This window comes from Mus caroli, chromosome 9, assembly GCF_900094665.2.
Source record: "Mus caroli chromosome 9, CAROLI_EIJ_v1.1, whole genome shotgun sequence".
Classification (NCBI taxonomy): domain Eukaryota; kingdom Metazoa; phylum Chordata; class Mammalia; order Rodentia; family Muridae; genus Mus; species Mus caroli.
Window position 1 is genome coordinate 94,802,757 of NC_034578.1, and position 19,605 is coordinate 94,822,361.

A 19,605-nucleotide genomic window follows, 5' to 3' on the forward strand; every position below is an offset into this window, starting at 1 on the left:
TCACTTTGTAGACCAGGCTGGCCTTGAACTCAGAAATCCACCTGCCTCTGCCTCCCGAGTGCTGGGATTAAAGGCGTGCGCCACCACGCCCGGCTACTATGACTTTTTAAAGAACACTTTCAGAACTCAGAAAACCTTGGGAGTTACAGGGGGTGGGGGCTTGATCACAGGTGTAAATAAGTTCTCTGCTTCCTGCTTTTACTTGAATACACTTGCAAGTGTATAACTACCCTTGAAGGCCACATATCAGAATGATAGATGTGAATATCCAGCACATGTTTCAATAAAGCAATAGGAGGAAGGACAAGGGGAAAAGAAAGGGGGGCATCTGTGGAAAAAACCGTTCTTGTTGCAGTTTTCAGGCTGTAGTTATCGGTACCATAGATACCTGCCTTGAGAATAACTCGACCATTTCTGTGACAGGCTGAACATTTCAAGGCTTTGGCTTGTATCTTTTTGAAACCTAGATCAAGATCCAGTTCCGGACATGAGACTGATTGGGTGATCATTTTATTGAGATTAACTTGAACGACAGGTGTAAACAACAAAGGCATCACTATGACTGAGGTATGTCCAATATACTAGATGACATGTTTTTTTCCAATTGAGGAAAGATCATAAAAAAATTATTGGTTATTGTGATAAATGGTGTTACATGCTTCTTGCCTACCTGATAATTCTCAAATAATATTAATAGTTTAAACTCAGTAAGAAAACTGAATTTTAACGAAGTTAAATAGATGGCACCTCTGTCCTGTGAGGTATGCACCACTCTATGCTCTTTGTGTATCGAGTCTTCTAGTCTCTGCAGTGCTTCTGGGAGGTAAGTACTATTNCTCCTTTTTTTTTTTTTTTTCTTCATGAAACCAAAGCACAGAAGCATTAGTATTCCCTGATTTTATGTCAGAATCTCTCAGCAGTCTAATTATAGAATATATACTAGCTCTCTTTTGCTTAGTGTTGATTTGTTTGCTGTTAAGATTTGGCAAGCCTGATTCCAGGTGCTGTCTGTGAGCTCTTTAGCGTTTATAGAAATCTTGGATAGGTAAGTAGCACTTTCCTTAGCATTGAAGCCTGGCCCCTCAGCCTTAGGGACTAAAGGCTGAAGACTCCACCTTTGGAACGCCAACACCGAGCAGAGCAGCTACAGTTAAGCTCTTGAGCAGTGGCTCCTTAACTGTGATCTTGAACTCTCCCAGCTCCTGGGACTTGCAGTCCTCCTGGCCTCAGCGCCTGCCTTCGATTCTTCATAGATCCTCAACTTTGACACGATGGCTTTTGCAGTACACCACTGTCTTTTTGTGGTTTCAGCATCTCGATCTTTCTGCTCTGGGTGGTTCTCTGGAGCTCTTGAGCCTCTTCCTAGATTGATAGTTCTTTGTATCACGCCCTGGCTTTCAGTGATAGTTCAGTGTGAGAGGAATCTTTGCATTTTTTTCACTGACTCCTGTTGTCTTAGCTCCTGGTGGCTTTCAGAGATGTTTTGGCTGACTCTGCCAGGGCTAGAAGTTTGGAGAGTTTGTCTCATCTTTGTGCAACCAGGTTAATGAAGTCTACAAGTAGGCAAGAGATCATTTGGGAGAAGACTTTATTGAGCCTAATATTGCACCCTGGGTCTTGGGAGTGAGGTTAGCGCATAGGAGAGAAGCTCCCGAATAACCTGGAGACGGTGGAAAGCGGCTTCCTGTGTGGCCAGAAGAGGGGGCTGTTGGGGCATGAACTCTAATTTTACCAGTTATGATGGTTAGTGCTGTTAACTTGGCACATCTAGAATCACCTGGGAGACTGGCTTCTGGCATGTCTGTGGGGAACTCTCTGAATTACGTTGAGGAGGGAAGAGCAGGAGCTGGGTGGTACCACTCCCTGGATAGGATGCTGCACAATGCAAGTGGAGAAGGGAGCTGAGTAGCATCTTTGCGTTCATTCTGAGTTTCTGGTTATGGGTTTGATGGAACCTTCTGCTGCCTTTGACTTTCTGACATAATGGATTATACCATGAACTGTGGGTTAAAATAACCCCTTTCTCAAGTTGTTTGTTTTTGAGAAAGGGTCTGTGTATCCTTAGCTGCCCTAGAACTTGCTAAGTAACAAATAACAGGCTAACCTCACAGAGAGCTGCCTGCTCCTGTCTCCCAGATCCTGGGATTAAATGTGTGCACCATCACACCCATTGATAAATTGCTTCTCAAAACATACCACAGGCGTTGCACACCTATAATCCCAGGACTCAGGAGGCAAAGTCAGGCCGGGGTTACATAGTAAGACTCTGTCTCAAAACCACAAAACCAATATTTAAAAAGCAGTTAGATAGAAATACATTTACTTGTTTATTGGCTGTGTGTGCCAATATGCTTATGCTACTGCACATGTGGAGCTCAGAGGACTCCAACCTTCTGTGTCCTGCGTTCATGAACTAGGGTCGTCAGGCTTGGCCTCAAGTGGCTTAACTCACTGAACCATCTTGTCAGTTCCTTAAGATTGCTTTTGTCAAAGTATTTTATCACAGCCACAGGAAAAGAAACTAAGAGACCAATTATACCCACAGCTTCATGGTATCTAGTTCCATTGATGACATATGTACCAACCATCTTCCTCGATTGGGAACCATTCATGAACAAATGTTATGCCAACCACAGCTCCTTGGCAGCCTCTGGGGAGTTGTTCCCCCTTACATTCTGAGTGAGAATAGCTGCAGGGAGATCAGAATCAGCTAGAGTTGGCCATGCCCCCTTGCCTGGAGCTCTTAGTCTCAGATGCCTTCTGAAGCTGCTGTGGTCTAGAAAGGCCTCAGATGCCTGGGTTGAAGCTCTTGACAGCATTGGTGATTGTAGTGTTATCGCGGTCTTTGCACCTGGAGCAGTTCGTTCTTCCTCGTGATTATGGAGCACTCCCAAGAGCAAGACTGTCCTGAGACAGCTCTCATTGAAGCACTTGATTGATGAATAGTAACTCCTTAACTCAAGGCAGCTAGGCATCAAATTAATCCCAGCCTCCCACATGCTGGGATTAAAGGATGCACCACCATTGCCCTGGCCAACTTCTTTTTTCTTTTCTTTTCCTTTCTTTTCTTTCCTCCCTTTTTCTTTCTTCCTTATTTCCTTTCTCTTCTCTTCTTTCAGACAGGGTCTTCTGTAGCCCAGCTGGCCTTGAACTCACTATGTAGCTGAGGATGACCTTGAACCTCTGATCTTCCTGCTTCTACTTTGTATGCTGGGTTTACAGGCATGCATCTGTACATTTCATATGGGAAAGTCAGGCTAGACCTTGATTTTATTTATTTACTGATTTCACAATGAAGAGTTGGTTTTGTTTTTTACCAGTTATTTTGCAATCACACCCAGAGTCTTGCACATCTAGGAAAGTACCTGTGCCTCTGAGCTACATTCCCAGTGCTGTTCTTGATCTTCTGAAGACATTTGTTTTCACATTATCATAGATGCAGTTATTTGCTGGGTTTTAGTTGATTACAGTGGTCATCATTGTTAAAACTTATTTTGGCTAGTGGGGATCTATCTACTCAGTAAGTCTTGCATATCCTTGCGTATCCTTGGCTGTCCTGGAACTCGCTCTGTAGACCATGTTGGCCTCCAACTCAGAAATTTGCCAGTTTCTGCCTCCCAAGTGCTGGGTCTAAAGGTGTGCGCCAGCACTGCTGGATTTTTTTTTTTTTTTTTTTTTTTTTTTTTTTGTAAATATAGAGTTTGATTATGTAGTACTGAAACTCACTATATAGACTAGGCTAACCTCAAACTCACAGAGATCCACCTGCCTCTGCCTCTGTTTCCTGGCTTCTCGTATTAAAGGAGTGTGCTACCATCACAGGCAAGATTTGTTTTATTTTTGTTTTTTTAAAAAAGATTTATTTTATTTGTGTACACTGTAGTTGTCTTCAGACACACCAGAAGAGGGCATCAGATCTCATTACAGATGGCTATGAGCCGCCATGTGGTTGCTGGGATTTGAACTCAGAACCTCTGGAAAAGCAGTCAGTGCTCTTAACCACTGAGCCATCTCTCCAGTCCAATTTGTTTTATTTTTATTTGTGTGTACATATATGTATATGTATGTGTGTATATGTATGTATGTATGTATGTACATAGAACTGTGGGTGTCAGAGGAGACCAGAAAAGGATAGTGTGCCTCCTCAAGCTGGAGTTACAGGCAGCTGTGTGCTGAGATATGAGGTTTCTGGAATCTGAACTTGGGTCCTTTGGAAGAGCAACCAATCCTGTTAGCCGCTGAGTTCGTTCTGTAGGCCCAAAGTAGGATTCCTTGCGGGTGGGGTTACAGGCAGCTGCAAGCTGCCTAGCAAGGGTGCTGCGAGCCAAGCTCAGGGCCTCTGGAAGAGCACGTGCTTTTGTCTGGTGAGCCATGTCTCTAGCCCCAGCAATGTAGTTCTTCAGTGAGCACATTGAGGAATGGGCCAACCCCACATTGAGTATTTGTAGGATCCCTGAATAAAATCAGCATGGTTCCTTCAGCTTTGAAGTTCTCCATTTCTTATGTTCTGATTCTTTATTTTTGCATTACAATTACAAAAAGCTATCACCATTGTGATGGTTGATATTATCAACTCAACAGGCACTAGAATTGCTTAGCAGACAAGCCTGTGGGTAAAGTGTGGGGAATTGCCTCTACTAGATTCGTTTTGCTATGGTTGGTACATTTCTGTGGGCTGGGATCCCGGACTAAATAACAGGTTTCCTGTCCTCAGGCTGCTGCTGCCGTGATCACTGTGGTTTGTACCCTTGAACTGTGAGCCAAAGCAAGCATACATTTCATCCCTACACTTCATCCTTACACTTCATCCCTACACTTCATCCTTACGTTTCATTTGCCAGCTCTTTTCATAGTAACAAGGCAAGGAGCTAATCTATCATTTGTCACCAATTTTTTAGACTTGGATCTCCGTCCCCCACCCCCTAGTGTGTGTAGATTGAACTCAGGATTCATGAATATTAAGCAAGCACTCTACCACGGACTATACCTCTATCAACAAAGAAAAATCTTTTAAATAAATTTTAATTCATAAGTGTACTCAATTCTCAGGTGTCATTGGCAATATCCTGTACCTCTCTAGTTGACTCCCTTCATGAGGAAGTATGCCAGCATAAAGTAAATTACTAAGTGGTACTTGCCTATCAACCCAATGCTGAGGAGTGTCTGCCTCGAAGAAAAATGATTAGACCTTGAACATTGTGGACATTGTTGTTTTCATTATATATACCTAATAATTACTCCATCAGAAGCCTTTTAGAAGATAACTTTTGTTTGTTTTCTTTGTGACTTCTTATGCTTTTTTCTTTTCTTTCTTTTCCTTTTTAATTTTTTTTTTTAGATATTTATCTTCAGTCCAGGCTGGTTCTGGAGCTCGTTATATACCTGTCCTGCTTGAGTGTTTGGGTTTTGTTTGTTTGTTTGCTTAGTTTTTGTTAACTTGACAAAAGTTAGAGTTACCTGAGAAGAGGAAGCTGTAGTTGAGAAAGCCTTCTTTTTTTAAAAAAAAAATTTTACTCAAATGCCATTTAAAATTTTTTTTCTTTTTTTAAAATTTTATCCCAATTTTATATTTATTTTTTTATTTTTTACAATTTTTTAATTAGATTTTTTTCATTTACATTTGGCCTGTCGTCTGGCCTGTGGGGCCATTTTCTTAATGATTGAGGTGGAAGGGCCCAGGCCATTGTGGGTGGGGCCAACCCTGTGGTCCTGGAGTGCATAAGCAGGTAGGTTGAGCTAGCTGGAAAGAGCAAGCCCTCCAAGAGGCTGCCCTGACTTTCTGCAATCATGCAGTGTGGGGAGCTCTGAGATGAAGGAAATCCTTTCCTCCACCAGTTGCTTTTGGTCAAGGTGTTGATCACAGCAATAGAAACCTTTGCTAAGCCCAGGGAGATCTCAAACTTGTGGAGATCCTCCTGCCTCAGTCTTCTGAGTGCTGGGATTTCAGCTTTGAGCCTAGAGGCTCTTTTGTATCTTACTCCTTGTATGCTTTGGTTATCTTGGACAGTCTGCTAAATGAGGTGAAACATTTTTTTTTTTTTTAATGTTAACAGTTCCAGGCCCTCAGAGAGGCTCTCACTTGCTTCCGCCAAGTGCTTGGACGTTCTATTTATTAGTAGAGGGGTGGAATAGTCTAGAAGAGTGAAGCCAGAATCTAGGTTAGTGGAGAACCTGTTTCTCTTCTTATCCACACCTTGAGTCTAAGGCACAACTTTAAGTTGGAATGCTTTTGTATTTTGTATTCATTTTCTCAACTTGAGTTTTATTAAATGTCTGTAGAAGAGAAGAAGTTTTAAACCTTTATCTTATTGTAATCTCTATTTTAGACTGGTTCTCTTGTTGCCCAAAGCTGACCTTAGACTTTGCTATGTAAGGTAATCCTAGACTCTGTTTCTCCTACCTGTACTCCCTGAGTGCTGGGATTATAGGCATTTACCATGCTACACCCCACTTATACAGTGCTAAGGACACAACCCAGGGCTTCGTCTGTCCTAGGGAGAGGAGGAAATTCTGCGTGAATGTGTGTTTTGATATGAGCAAGGTCTGTTGAGGATTTAGAGACCAGTTGACCCATAGGAAATAGATGGCGATGTTAACTGTGTGGGTCAGGCTGAAGTTTTCCTCAGGAGTCAGGAGTCACAATGCCTGTTCAGGAAAGATTGGCCAGTTTGTACAATGACTAGCAACTGGGGCTTTCTCCAGTACCCTTACAGCCTGAGACTGCTTACATAGAGCTAAGGCCTCCCCTGTGCTGTACCTAATCCGAGCTCCGAGGCTCCAGGTTGTAGTGGTGGTGCTAGAGAACCCACCAGATTCCAGCTGCATTGCATGTGGAGCTCTGTCTGTCCTTTATTTCCTCACCACCACTACCCAGGTTTCCAAGCCTCAATCCTCAAAGGTCAGAGCAGAGCTAGCTACACTTCTAGCCCACTTCTTTTCAATGACAGATTTCTCAGCAGATTTACAGTGTCTGGTTTATATACTAGCTGGGAACCTGGAACAGTTCTTCCCAGTAGCGACAGCATCACTCCCTTCTCCCTCCCTGACGCGTGTGGTTGAATGGCTGCTCTGTGTAACTGCTGCTCCTGCTCAGGGATCTTTCCTGACGTAGTCAACTCTCCTTCACATGGTCCTGCTAGCAAGGGAGTTAGTTTTAAGTAATTTTCAGATTCTATGATGCTAATGAATATGAAATTCTTTTGCCCCTGGAAAGTTTTATCTACATATCAAAAGAAATCAAGTAATTATTTTCCCCCAGAATAGTAATCTTATTTTATTTATTTTTTGTGGGCCAAACAGAAATTCTTGTTCCTGACTTTTGATATACTTAGAAGTAAAGATTGTGTAGCAACGTTTTTGGTGTCTCGCCTTGTAGTCCAGTGAACTGATTAGAAACTGTGGATTAGACAAAGCCCTTTTAGATTTTTGAATAGAAATTCCTTAATGTTAACAGTTCAGTAGCCTCACAATCTTTTCAAAATATCGTGGGCTAGGCATGTTGGCACATACCTGTAAATTCTAGCACCTAGAGGCAGAGGCAGATGATCTCTGAGTTCAAGGCCAGCCTGGTCTACACATAGTAAATTCCAGACAGCCAGGGCAACATGCAGAAAACCTCCTGTGATTCATGTGATGTGATGTGTGTGTGTGTGTGTGTGTATCTGTATCTGTATTTGTATATATATATATATATATATATATATATATATATATATATATATGTATATATATATATTCTTTTAAACAGCTATTTCTCTTTTTTTTGTATGAATTTTTTATTCTATAGAACAGTATAAGATAGGATTTATTCATATACATCTTGTACAGGCATGTTATCTAGGAAGTAAATATTTATATAAGGGTAATCTGATTTTTTCTGTAGGAATAGTGGAAGTGGATTTTTTTTTCATTTTTGTTTTGTTTTGGGGTGTTTTTGTTTTGTTTTGTTTTTGTTCTTTTGTTTTCTGAGACAAGATTTCCTGGCTGCCCTAGAGCTTGCTCTGTAGATCAGTCTGGCCTCAAGCTCACAGAGATCCACCTGCCTTCGCTTCCCAAGTGCTGAGAACAAAGGTGTGCACCACCACTGCCAGATGATTGGTATATTCTTTTAAATATATGTATTTGGGGGGCAAATTATTAAAAGACCTTTTAAAGACAGATTTTGTTTGTTTTGATGAGGCAGGCCTTGAACTCAAATCCACCTGCTTCTGCTTCCTAAGTGCTGGGATTAACCCTGTGCCACCACGCTCAGCGGAAGTAGAGTGTAAGCTTGAGGATTAAGAAGGAAACAGGCACTCGGCAAGAAAGTAAACCACGCTTGAGAGCGTGGGCGTTGGTTTGTCTCAGCAAGGGTAACCCTACATAGAGTTTTCTTTGTGGCTGAGAATGACTTTGCAGTTCTGTTCCTCCTGCCCACTCCTCCTGAGACCTTGGAGTATAGGCGAGCACCACCACACTAGTTTTATGCAGACAGAGATCAAACCCAGCACCGTCCATGTGATAGACAGGCATTCTGCCTACTGCGCTGCAGCCCCGGACCTTTGTAACTTCTGTTGCACTTTTTCTTTTTTCATCCAGGGAGGTCAAATATTTTTATTGCCGATCTCTACTTCAGATTCTACAAAAGAACCGCTGTCTCCAGCAGCTTCTAAAGCCCAGGATTCTAGCCTTTTATCAAACAGACTCATGATTGAAAAACAGGTAAACTCAAAATATTTTAGGTCACTATTTTTCAAAGTATGTTCAAAAGACTGCTAGGTGTGCAAGTATGAAAATTATGACTTTAAAAAGATTGGTGGGGTTGGGGAGATGGCTCATTGGTTAAGAGGGTATACTGTTTTCCTAGAGAACCCAAGTTCAATTCCCAGCACCTACATTGTGCAGCTCCCAATCACTTGTAACTCCAGCTCTAGGGAATCCAACACTCTCTTCTGGGCACTACACTCACTTGAACATATTGTCCCTCCCTCCACCCTATCCCCAAACACTTACACAAGTACATGTAATTAAAAATCCTTTCTAAAAAGATTGGTTAAACTCCAGAGTAAGGACTGTCATATTTTTATTGTTTCAGATTATGTGTGTGTGGAGGGGAGGTATGCATATGGTTCCTATAGAGGCTGGAGGCATCGAATCCCCTCTGAAGCTGGAGTTCAGGCAGTTGGGAGCTGACATGGGTCCTGGATACAGAACTTGGGTCCATTTTTAAGAGCAGAGGAGTAATGCGCTCTTAACCCCGAGCCATCTCTTCAGGTCTATTTTTAGTATCTGTAAACAACAGTTGTATTTTTTTTCTCTTAAGATATAGCCTGGAAAGATGGCTCAGTGAGAAAGGTGTATAAGCATGAAACCTGCATTTTAAGTCCCCAGAACTCTGCAGTGTGGTCATGGTCATTTCTGTAGTGCCATCAGGGATGGTAGGTGGGCAGATGGGTTATAGACTCAGGATTACCACAGTTTGCCAGCCACCAGTCTTGTTCAAGGTTTAGTGAAAGACACTATAGTAGAAAGTGACAGACCAAGACATTTAATGCCCCACCACCACCACCACTGGCCTTCACATGTGTACACATTCATGTTATACAGTATACAAGAGGCATCAGATAACATCACATGTGTACACATTCATGTTATACAATATACAAGAGGCATCAGATAACATCACATGTGTACACATTCATGTTATACAATATACAAGAGGCATCAGATAACAGCATGGACTATTTGTTCATATGAAATGTGACCATAAGCAAAAACATTTTGTTTTTAATAATTTTAGTGGACAGAACATATGTGTGTGCAGGAGCCTGTAGAGATAAGGCCAGAGGAGGCATTGGATCTCTTGGAACCCAAATTACAGATGGTTATGGGCTGCCATGTGGGTATTGGGAACTGAACCTGGGTCCTCCGCAGCAGCAGTAAATGCTTTTAAATCTAAGCAATCTCTCCAGGCTCTCTTACCCCTGCCCCCCCTTTTGAGATAGGATCTGACTGTATAGTCCATGCTGGCTTTCAACTCAATGAGGTCTGCTTCTTGCCTCCTGAGTGCTTGTATCAAAGGTATATGCTACCATGCACAGCACTTGCTGAGTTTTTTTTGTTTTTTAATTATACCAGCCCCCACCTAGGTTCCCTCACACCAGTTAGCCTTAAAATGCCTTTGCTAACATAATGACTGGGCACTCCTGAACTGCCCCTGCAACCCTAGACATAATCGAATAGAGTGGCCATTGGACACTCCAACCGAAAACTCACATGGCTGGCTAGCTTTTCTCCTGTCGCTCCTCCACCCTCCTCTTCTTTCATTCTCTCCATTCTCTCTGCATTCTCCTGCAAAACTCTTTTTAAGTGTCCCACCCCATCCTCAGCTATTGGTTGTAGTATCTGTATTGATCGATCGATCAAGAACCATTGGAAAACAGGACCTTAGCATCAGAATCACCCCCTTCATAGGTGTTTGTAGTCTGTACTTTTTATTTATTGTAGAAAAAAAATTATTTTGGTTTTTCAAGACAGGGTTTCTCTGTGCAGCCTGGCTGTCCTGGAACTCAGAAATCTGCCTGCCTCTGCCTCCCGAGTACTGGGATTAAAGGCGTGGAACTTGGCTCTCTCCACCAGTAAGGCTTTGAATTAACAGAGATCCACTTTCCTATGCCTTCCTAATGTTGAAATTAAAGGCATGTGCCACTATGCCCAGCTAAAAAAGATGAAATTCTTAAAATTTTCAATGTGACCAAAAATGAAACAACTTAAAAACCTTTAAAGGTAGAGCTGGAGAGATGACTCAGCACTCAGAAGTGCTTGCTGCTCCTGGAGAAGACTCTGGTTCAGCTCCCAGCACCTGTATCAGGTGGCACATCACTGTCTGTCACTCCAGATCTAGGAGATTCAATGCTATCTTAGCTTCTCACAAATGTGCTTTATATAAAACTTACTCAAACACACACATATACAAAGTAAAAATAATAATTAAGCCTTTAAAAAAATTTAAAGATGTATGGAGTAAAGCCAGGCTTTAATATAGTTATTATCACCCATATGGTGGCTCACAACTGTCTGCAACTCTAGTTCTAGGGGACTTGACACTCTCTTCTGATCTCCTCAGGCACCAGGCACCAGGTACAGACATACATGAAGGCAAAACACTCATATACATACCAAAAAGATGTCTCTATGTTAAAATAATAAAACTCCATATTGTATTGGCACAGAATAGCTCTTGGGTACTGTTAGGAGCCAATGAGTAGAAGCTAAAAACTAGCAGGTGATCTTCCTGAGATGGGTTCACCTTGTATTAAAGTCTACAATAGGCAAGGCCCAGAATAAATTCATTTTATGAAAGATTCCTGCTACTTATATGCTTTTCCTGTTATTATAAATAACAATTCCCTACGTATTAGCCTACCCTTTTGAGCAGATCTCTGTAGAACAATGAAGATATACTGCCTTGTATATATGCTATATAGACAAATAGATGATTTCTTAATCCTTAATGATGATCCTATAAGAATTCCTAAAATTATAGTAATTATTAAGCACTTTTATAATAACACTGCTATTAAATCCTTCCTAATAGTCAAAACTGCAGTGAGAACTCTACCAGTCTTTAGTGTCACCTGTTGATTGCTTCTGAGATGGCTAGCAGGCATCTACTACTCAGTCACATTCCAATAGGTTGTAAGACCATTAACCAATGGTCATAAAAAGGGAACTAGTGATTTGCTATAGGTGCTAGGACAGAAGATAAAATATTGACTGAGTTTATCTATACAAGACTTCACTAATATCTTGGTAACAAAAGTTATAGTCCATGAACCTGCAGAGCTGGTGACAGGTGGTATACTCCTAATGGATATGCATGTAAACATCCTCTGTTGTAAACTTATTCGATGTTAATTTGAATTTATGTGTAAACTTGTAGTGAACTTTTTACCATGTGATCATGTATTCTGAAAGATGTATAAGTACTGAGGACAAAGAGAGGAGACAGAAGTAAACACAGGAACTTGGAAGTAAAGGCACTGGGAGTAAGAGCATTGTTACATCAGAGCAGGAGGAGAGTGCAAGATTAGAAGAAGAATGCAAAGTGGAATAACTTAGAAAATATAAGGCAACTTAAAAAATTAAAAGAGTGATCTGCAAAATGCAGAGGGAAAGAGGAAAAAAAGAAGCTGCAGAGAAAGTGGAAGGAGCAAGCAGGCTTCTCCTTACCATGGGACAGAACAGGTCTTTTCTTAATAGCAAAGCAGGCTTAGTCTTACTAAAGAGTACAAAGATTTCTTCTTACAGACTTGGGTTTATTCATTTAGCAATAAAAGGGTAGAAGCTTTTTCTTTCTCAATGCAATAAAGATTGGAGCACATTTTTCCTCCAGAATGAGTGAGTTCTGCACTGGGGTTTTGTCTTTTTCTCCATATACATAAGTAAGTATGGGTGTGTGTGTGTGTGTGTGTGAAGTATGCAATTATGGGACAGTATGAAAACTGGGCCCAACTGGTAGGAATGGAGATTTATGAATGTTTATAAGCATGAATCTTTATATGAATTATGTGAGTTTAATCCATATTTGCTTGTATTAAAGTTTTTCCTTCTGTGAGTGTGATTCTCTTCTCCTGGTTCAATACAAGTTTATTGCTCCAAACTTCCCCCTAGCCTGACAAGCTAAAGGCATCTGGACAAGAGGGAGAAGGCTCTAGCAGTTAATCCTTTACTTAGTACCCTGCTGTTTCCTGATGAGGTGTTAAATGCCAGAGACTTGCAGTTTCTGACCTTAAAAGGACTCAGGCAGGTCAGCTATTGTAGCAAAGTGACTTAGACAGGTAAACGTTTTATTATACAGCAACCCTAAATATCTCCTAAGATCAAGTCTTAATTCCCCCAATGCCCTTCCCCCTCCACTGCCTGGAGAAGGCAGAAGAACAGTTGGGGCTGGCCCCCAGCAGGATACCTGGTTTGTTGACAAAAAGTAAGCAATTAAGATCTTCAGTTCCACCTGGCGGTGGTGGCGCATGCCTTTAATCCCAGCACTTGGGAGGCAGAGGCAGGTGGATTTCTGAGTTCGAGGCCAGCCTGGTCTACAAAGTGAATTCCAGGACAGCCAGGGCTAAAAAAAAAAACCCTTTCTCAAAAAACCAAAAAAAAAAAAAAAAAAAGAAAAGAAAAGAAAGATTTCCTATTCATTTATTCTTGTTGGGTGGCTAAGCCAGAAGCTGATAGAGATGGTAAGCCAGCATTTGCTCTGCCCTGCCCTGCCCTGCCCAGCCTCAAGAGTGGACAGATTCTCAGCTGATGACTCAGCTACTTTTATCTCTGCCATCTTGTGGCTTAGAGTTCTTTGGGCATCCCCATGGATAATTGGTGTTGCTGGGTGTGATACCTATGTGGGGTGACTGTTGACATTGGGTCTCATCTCTTTGATTTTCCTTGCCTTTGTTGCCTTCTTCTCCATGCTGTCTTTGGTGAAGAGAGCCCTGTAGAATCATGGTCTATAACACCATGAATAGTCCGTCTTACTGCTCTGGCTTGCTCTCCTGCACCCTGAGTATTAACAACCTCCCCCACTTCTCTCCACAGGAGGATTTGAAATACTATGGTTGATACCCATAGGATCTTCTTGTGTGGTAAAGTGGGGAACTTTACCTGGGGTAGGGCCTGAGTTGCTGGGTTCTCTGATCCTTCCTTCTTTACCCTGTTCTCACTGTTGGGGTAATTGCACAGAGAACCCCTGTGAGGTGGATATATATCATCATGTATAATTGTACTTCCTGTCTTAAACTGGAACTCCACAGGGCCTGTAACATTTGCTTCTTCCCCACCCTTTTTTAAACAATATCAAATTTGAGTCTCTCCTTCCAAAAGGTTCTTCTTGGACTTTTTCTTTATGTCAATCTCTTGGGTGCATCCATCATCTTTGGTGTCATTTCTGTTGATAAAACCATATCCATTTCTTATAGTGAACTAATTTAGGATCCTAGTGCCTCTCTTGTCCCCTGCTGCTGCATGCGTAGTTACCTATGGAGCCTAGCTTGGTGTCTGGGGGTATGGAGGAAGGGTGGCTGCTGAGTCTCTGTCTTGCTGTTTATTTTTGAGTTGATGGTGATTGGGGTAGGCTTTGGCAGCTGTGGCTCCTTTGGGGGTTGACGAGCAGTGATGGTCGGGAGACTGGAGGCTAGCTGTGGCTGCTTAGACATCTCCCTGGCTTATGGTTATAGATCAAAATGGTTGGTCAGTCAATAGCAGAAACACATCAAACATCACAGGGCTTGGGAGCATTGAGTTGTTGTGTCCAACTCGACCAACAAGGAAAACGCAACCACTGGTTCTTCTTAAAGCAGTTTACTCAGGCAGCTAAGCCACAACCACGCCTCAACCAATCACCACAGGTCACATCACCTCACCAGGCAGGCTTGCTCAGCCAATCAGGGATTAAGGGTGAGCCATCCACCAAATATGGGCTTGTTTACTGCCTGGCATAGATTTCTGTCCGGCTGGCCAGGGAGTCCGGAATGGCTTCCCACATTGAGTGACTGCACAGTGTGTTCACAAATGCCTTCTTTGCCTGTTCTTGGACTTTGAGGCTGGCACCTTCAGAAGCAAGCAAAGAGATTTCTGAGGTAGCCCAAGCTTGTCTGAACTCACAGTGAGCAAGACGATTTCCAGGAACTATCCATGAAGTTTCTAACCATCAAAACCCAGTACAGAACATTAAGATATAGGTTTTGAAATGTGAACAAATAAAACGATTAATTAAAAAAAAAGCTATAGACTTATAAGCACCAACAGTGGCTCCTTCTACTTGTTCAGCTGGCAAAATCTGGGGGTAGGTAGGTAGGTAGGTAGATCAGCTGAGCCCCTCCTGTCAATGCACAAAAGGATGACTCTGGTATTAAATTGTGGTGAAAAGATGAACTTAGAAAGTTATTGTTTCTCTATGTTGGTGGAATTGGGAGGAAAGAACGAGCCCTCCGTTCTGTCGCCGTGACCCAGCTGGCCACTCGTGCTATTTTGACCTTGTGTGGTCTTGGGAAGGTCTGACTCTTCATTGGTGTTTGCCTGTAGATTTCATTTGCTATCCACTTGACCATCTTGACTTTTCTCATTGGCGTTTCCTTGAGCTTCAGCCCCACTTTGTCACTTCCTCCATGTGTGTCTTTGGCTTCTCTCTCTTTTAATGTGCGGCTCAGCAAACCATTTCATGATTTGTTTGTATGGTGCTTGTTTGAACAGTTCAGGATCACTCTCCACATCTGTAGGCTTTCCTTCCTTTAATGCCCCGTCCCTTCACAGTGTGGTTTTTCTGCCTGAATTCCATCAGGGCACTCTTCTGTTCCTGATATAAGAGCAGCTTGTGAGCTCTTCCCATAGCTCCAAAAGCCTTCTGTGCTCGAACATTGTCTTGATTTTTGTCAGGACACCAATATTACTTCTCTATCTGTCACTTCAGGAGTAGCTGAACAATCTCAAATGAGTTCACATTACAGAGGAACCTGGACAGATCAATCTTGCAATCTGGTTTTTGTATGTAGAACTTAACCTCTCTTCTTCTTGTTTAACCTTACTGTTGAAGGTCATAAAAGCAACCTGCCCTGAGCCTGCCCCTTCAGAAGTGGTCGTTTCCCTAGTCAGGCCTCACACAACCCTTGATTTCTTTTTCATCATTGTTAAAGGGATACTTGTTTCAGAGTGCCTGGTTTTAGTTTTCAGTTGTATCCTCTCAGTATGGCCTAATTTGATCTTATTTAATTAGACTTCTCTTTTTCATTGAAATTACAAGTTGTTTTTGTTTTAATTTCCCACTAAGGCCTACATGTGATTATTTTGTATAATGTAACAATTTACTCATTTGCATATTTCTATTATGTTGCTAATTATAGTAAAAAAAACCCACTAAATTTAATTTAATACATACAATTTTATATTAAAACCAGGCATGACACACAAGTCTTTCATTCTAGAACTTGAGAAGCAGAGCCAGTCACATCTCTTTAAGTTCAAAGCTGACCTGGTCTAACATTGCCAGTTTGACTCCAGCCAGGGTTACAGTGAGACCCTATCTGGAGGAAAAACATTTATAAAACCTTCTGAGTGCTGGAAGGATGGCTCACTGGTCTCCCAAGAACACAGCAGCCATGCCATGTGGCTCACAACCACCTCAAGCTCAAGAGGCTGACGCTTGTCCAGTATGTACAGGCAGTGAACTTAATGTGCTCGTCGTACCTACCTACGTGCAGAGACGCACATGGACATCTACAAATCCAAAGTCCTAGAGGTCCAATGTTTTCTGAAAACATAGGAAATCATATACAAGATTTTTCTTCACATCTTAAAGTGATTCCTTTTTTTCTCTGCTGTGCTTGTAGCAGGAGGAAGCAGAATGGGAAAGCATCAATGGGCTACTGATGACGCATGGCTTCAAACCTTTATGTCTAGTCAAAGGAGCAGATCTCAGAGGTAACTACATCCTGCTGATTTGTTGGGTACAAAAATGTAGTTTTAAGAAGTTTTTTTTAAATCTTAAAATGGTTTTACCATCTCTCTCTCTCTCTTTCTCTCTCTTTTGTGTGTGTGTGTGTGTATAAGCATATATATGTAAGTTTATATAATTCTTTATACAATGCAGATTTCATTGTTTTTGACAAACAATCATCACAAAAAATGAGGCAGATTTTGAAAACGTTGATGGAAGAAACAACACGTCAGCAGAGCATGATACGGGAGCTTATAGAGACCAACCAGCAACTTAAGTAAGACAGTGGGGAGCGCCCCGGAATTGACTGCATGCACGCTAAACACAGTCTGAAGAGGAGCCTGAAATGTCATTATACTTTGGGGTTTTTTTTTTTCATCTTATGTGTATGAGTGTTTCTGTTAGAATGTATGTAAGTGTACCATATGGGTGCCTGAACCCTCAGTGTTCAGAAGAGGATATGAGATCCTCTGGAACTAGAGTTATGAATGATTGTGAACCACTATGCATGCTGGGAACTGAGTTTGGGTCCTCTGGAAGAGTATCCAGTGCTCTTAACCACTGAACCATCTCTCCAACACCCTGAAATTTCATTTGTATTAAATGTAAAACAATAGTTTTACAGATAAATGGGCAAACATTGAGTAGATATGACTTTAGGTAGCATTTAGCATTGATATGTAATGGCACCCTCTGTTTCTTCTGTTACTCTCTCCTATAAGGTGGACAAGACTGGCTATGTCATGGGCATGACTGCAGAACTATTAGAAGATCTAGAAGTGTAGAGGCTGGGCTGTAGTTCAGTGCTAATAATGCTAATTTTTGATTCTTGGCACCAAAGCAAAATAAGAAATATTAAGAATGTGAAGACTTTTTGGAAAGTAAGCTATTATATGGCATGTATGATCTGGTTTATTTTGACACTGAGGGAAGAAATTGTGTCTGTTAATTAGAAGTGAACTTCAGCTAGAACAGAACCGAGCAGCACACCAGGAACAGCGAGCCAATGACCTGCAGCAGATTATGGACAGTGTGAAATCCAAAATTGGTGAATTGGAAGATGAATCCCTAAACAGGGTTTGCCAGCAACAAAATAGAATAAAAGACCTTCAAAAGGAATATAAAATGTTACAGGTACTGTATTGAATTATATAGGTATAATTGTTATCTGATGGTTAGTGTTGAAACAGTTCATCCTAGTCCCAGTTTCCATGTGCCTTCCATGCTGTATGTCTGTGGCAAAGAGGTCAAGGGAATCCAAATGCTTTGAAGTATGTAGAGAGGTGTTAGAAGAAAACAGTTAACATTGGCATAGGCCAGGAATGTTAATAGGTGATCTTTTCTATTTAGTACCCCATTTTGAGATTCATCTGTGTGGCTGCATGTTGTAGTTTCACGAGGATTCCTAAAAGATTCACGTATGTGTCTATGTGAGTGTATGCCATGAATGTATGGGTGCCTTTGGAGGCCAGAAGAGGGTGTTAGGTCTCCTGGAACTGGAGTTACAGGAGCTTATGGATGCTGGAAACTGAATTCAGCTCCTGTAGAAGATTAGGAAGTGCTCCTAAACCATTGAGCCTTTCAGCATCTCACACTGCACTATTGCATAGCTCATTATATCTGCACAGGAATTCTTCCTGCACTTGTAAACCTAAGTCTACTTTATAGCAAACATAGTACCATGTTTAGAGCTGCCGTGTCCTGTATATAGGTAACAGTGCCTGAAATAGATCTCAAATTGGCCTGCAATGAGCTCAGATTTCTCTGTAAATGCTTTATAATACTGTATGTATATCCCATAATGAATATTATAGAAGTCAGTTATCTGCAAAGAAATCCTTACAGTGTATACATAATAATGTCATAATACCCAGAATACAACGCTTGCTCTGTATTGAGCATATATTGCCCGGTACACAGCACACAGTGCCTTCATATAGCCCATAATGCTTTGTTTAGAGTTTATGGTGTCCTGTGTAGATCTTATAGTGCACCTCTATGTGGGGGCAGTTTCTTAATTGGTGATTGATGTGGGAGGCCCCAGCCCATGATGGGTGGGTGAGGCCACCTATGGGCTGGAGGGCCTGGGTAAGAAACCAGGCTGAGCCAGCCATAGAAGCAAACTAGTAAGCAACTCTCCTTCATGGCCTCTGCATTAGCTCCTAACTCCAGATTCCTGCCTGTTGGATTTCCTGTCCTGACTTCCCTCTGTGATTGACTATGATGTAGAAATATAAGTCAAATAAACCCTTTCCTCCCCCAAGGTGTTCTTGGTCATCATGTTGGATCACAATGGTAACAGAGTTGTCTTAGGTATTGGAAACATGAATAGATCTCACAATTTACCCGATGGAGCTTAATATATAAATACACCTATATAATAAAGTGCATGGCGTTATGTAAAACCTGTAGTGCACCTCTGGTGAGTATATTGTGTGCCACCGGTTGAGCTCATTTCAACTGCATGAAGTTCAGAGTACACCTTTTTTAGTATCCATACTACCATATTTAGAGGTCATAGGCCATGTGGAAAGCTCCTGGAATTCTCTGTAGAACTCATAGTCCACTTATATAGAGCTCCCAGGTCAGACTTCATCTTGTACATGAAGAATTTGTAGTATTCTTTTTGTAGCCCATAAAGACTATTAAAGATTTCAGAGTACTCTGCATGGAGCTAAGACAGCCTTGTTCAAGTCTCATAGTGCCTTGTGGATTTCTCATAGTGAACCTGTATGGAGTTCATGGCCATGATAGTGACCTGTGTAGAATTCAATACATCTCCACTGAGTTTATATCATGTATGACTAAAGCTCATCATGTATCTGTTTAGACTTTATAATCCCAAGTACACATCTTACAGTGCACACACACACTCACCTATCCTTTTGTGTGTGTGTCTGATTTGTATTGAACTTATAATGTATCTATATAACTCATAGTGTCCTTTATAAACTCATAGTGTACCCCTGAATAGTTCAAGATGCTCTTGATTAGAGGACATATTATATCTGTGAGCTCATAGTATCCTTGATGGACCCCAAGTGCCCTGTACAGAGCTCTTAGTGCCTAGTATAGAGCTAGTGCCCTGAATAGAGTTCACAGTGCGTGTGATTTAGAGCTCATCCTGGAGTATGTAGATC

At 41.6% G+C, this 19,605-nt stretch overlaps 1 protein-coding gene across 4 annotated transcripts in view; it reads left to right on the forward strand.

The window, feature by feature from the left end:
- The window catches only part of Cep70 (centrosomal protein 70), a 50,983-nt gene that overhangs the window by 3,162 nt on the left and 28,216 nt on the right, over positions 1–19,605 (forward strand). For 3 of the 4 annotated variants that reach the window (XM_021172783.2, XM_029481713.1, XM_021172782.2), the window contains exons 2-6: positions 468–567; positions 8,578–8,700; positions 16,359–16,449; positions 16,619–16,742; positions 17,419–17,599. In XM_021172783.2, coding sequence (XP_021028442.1) covers positions 559–567; positions 8,578–8,700; positions 16,359–16,449; positions 16,619–16,742; positions 17,419–17,599 — 528 coding nt within the window. In that variant the 5' untranslated portion in view covers positions 468–558. The remainder of the gene's footprint in view (positions 1–467; positions 568–8,577; positions 8,701–16,358; positions 16,450–16,618; positions 16,743–17,418; positions 17,600–19,605) is intronic. The other variant, XM_021172784.2, reaches the window with a different exon arrangement.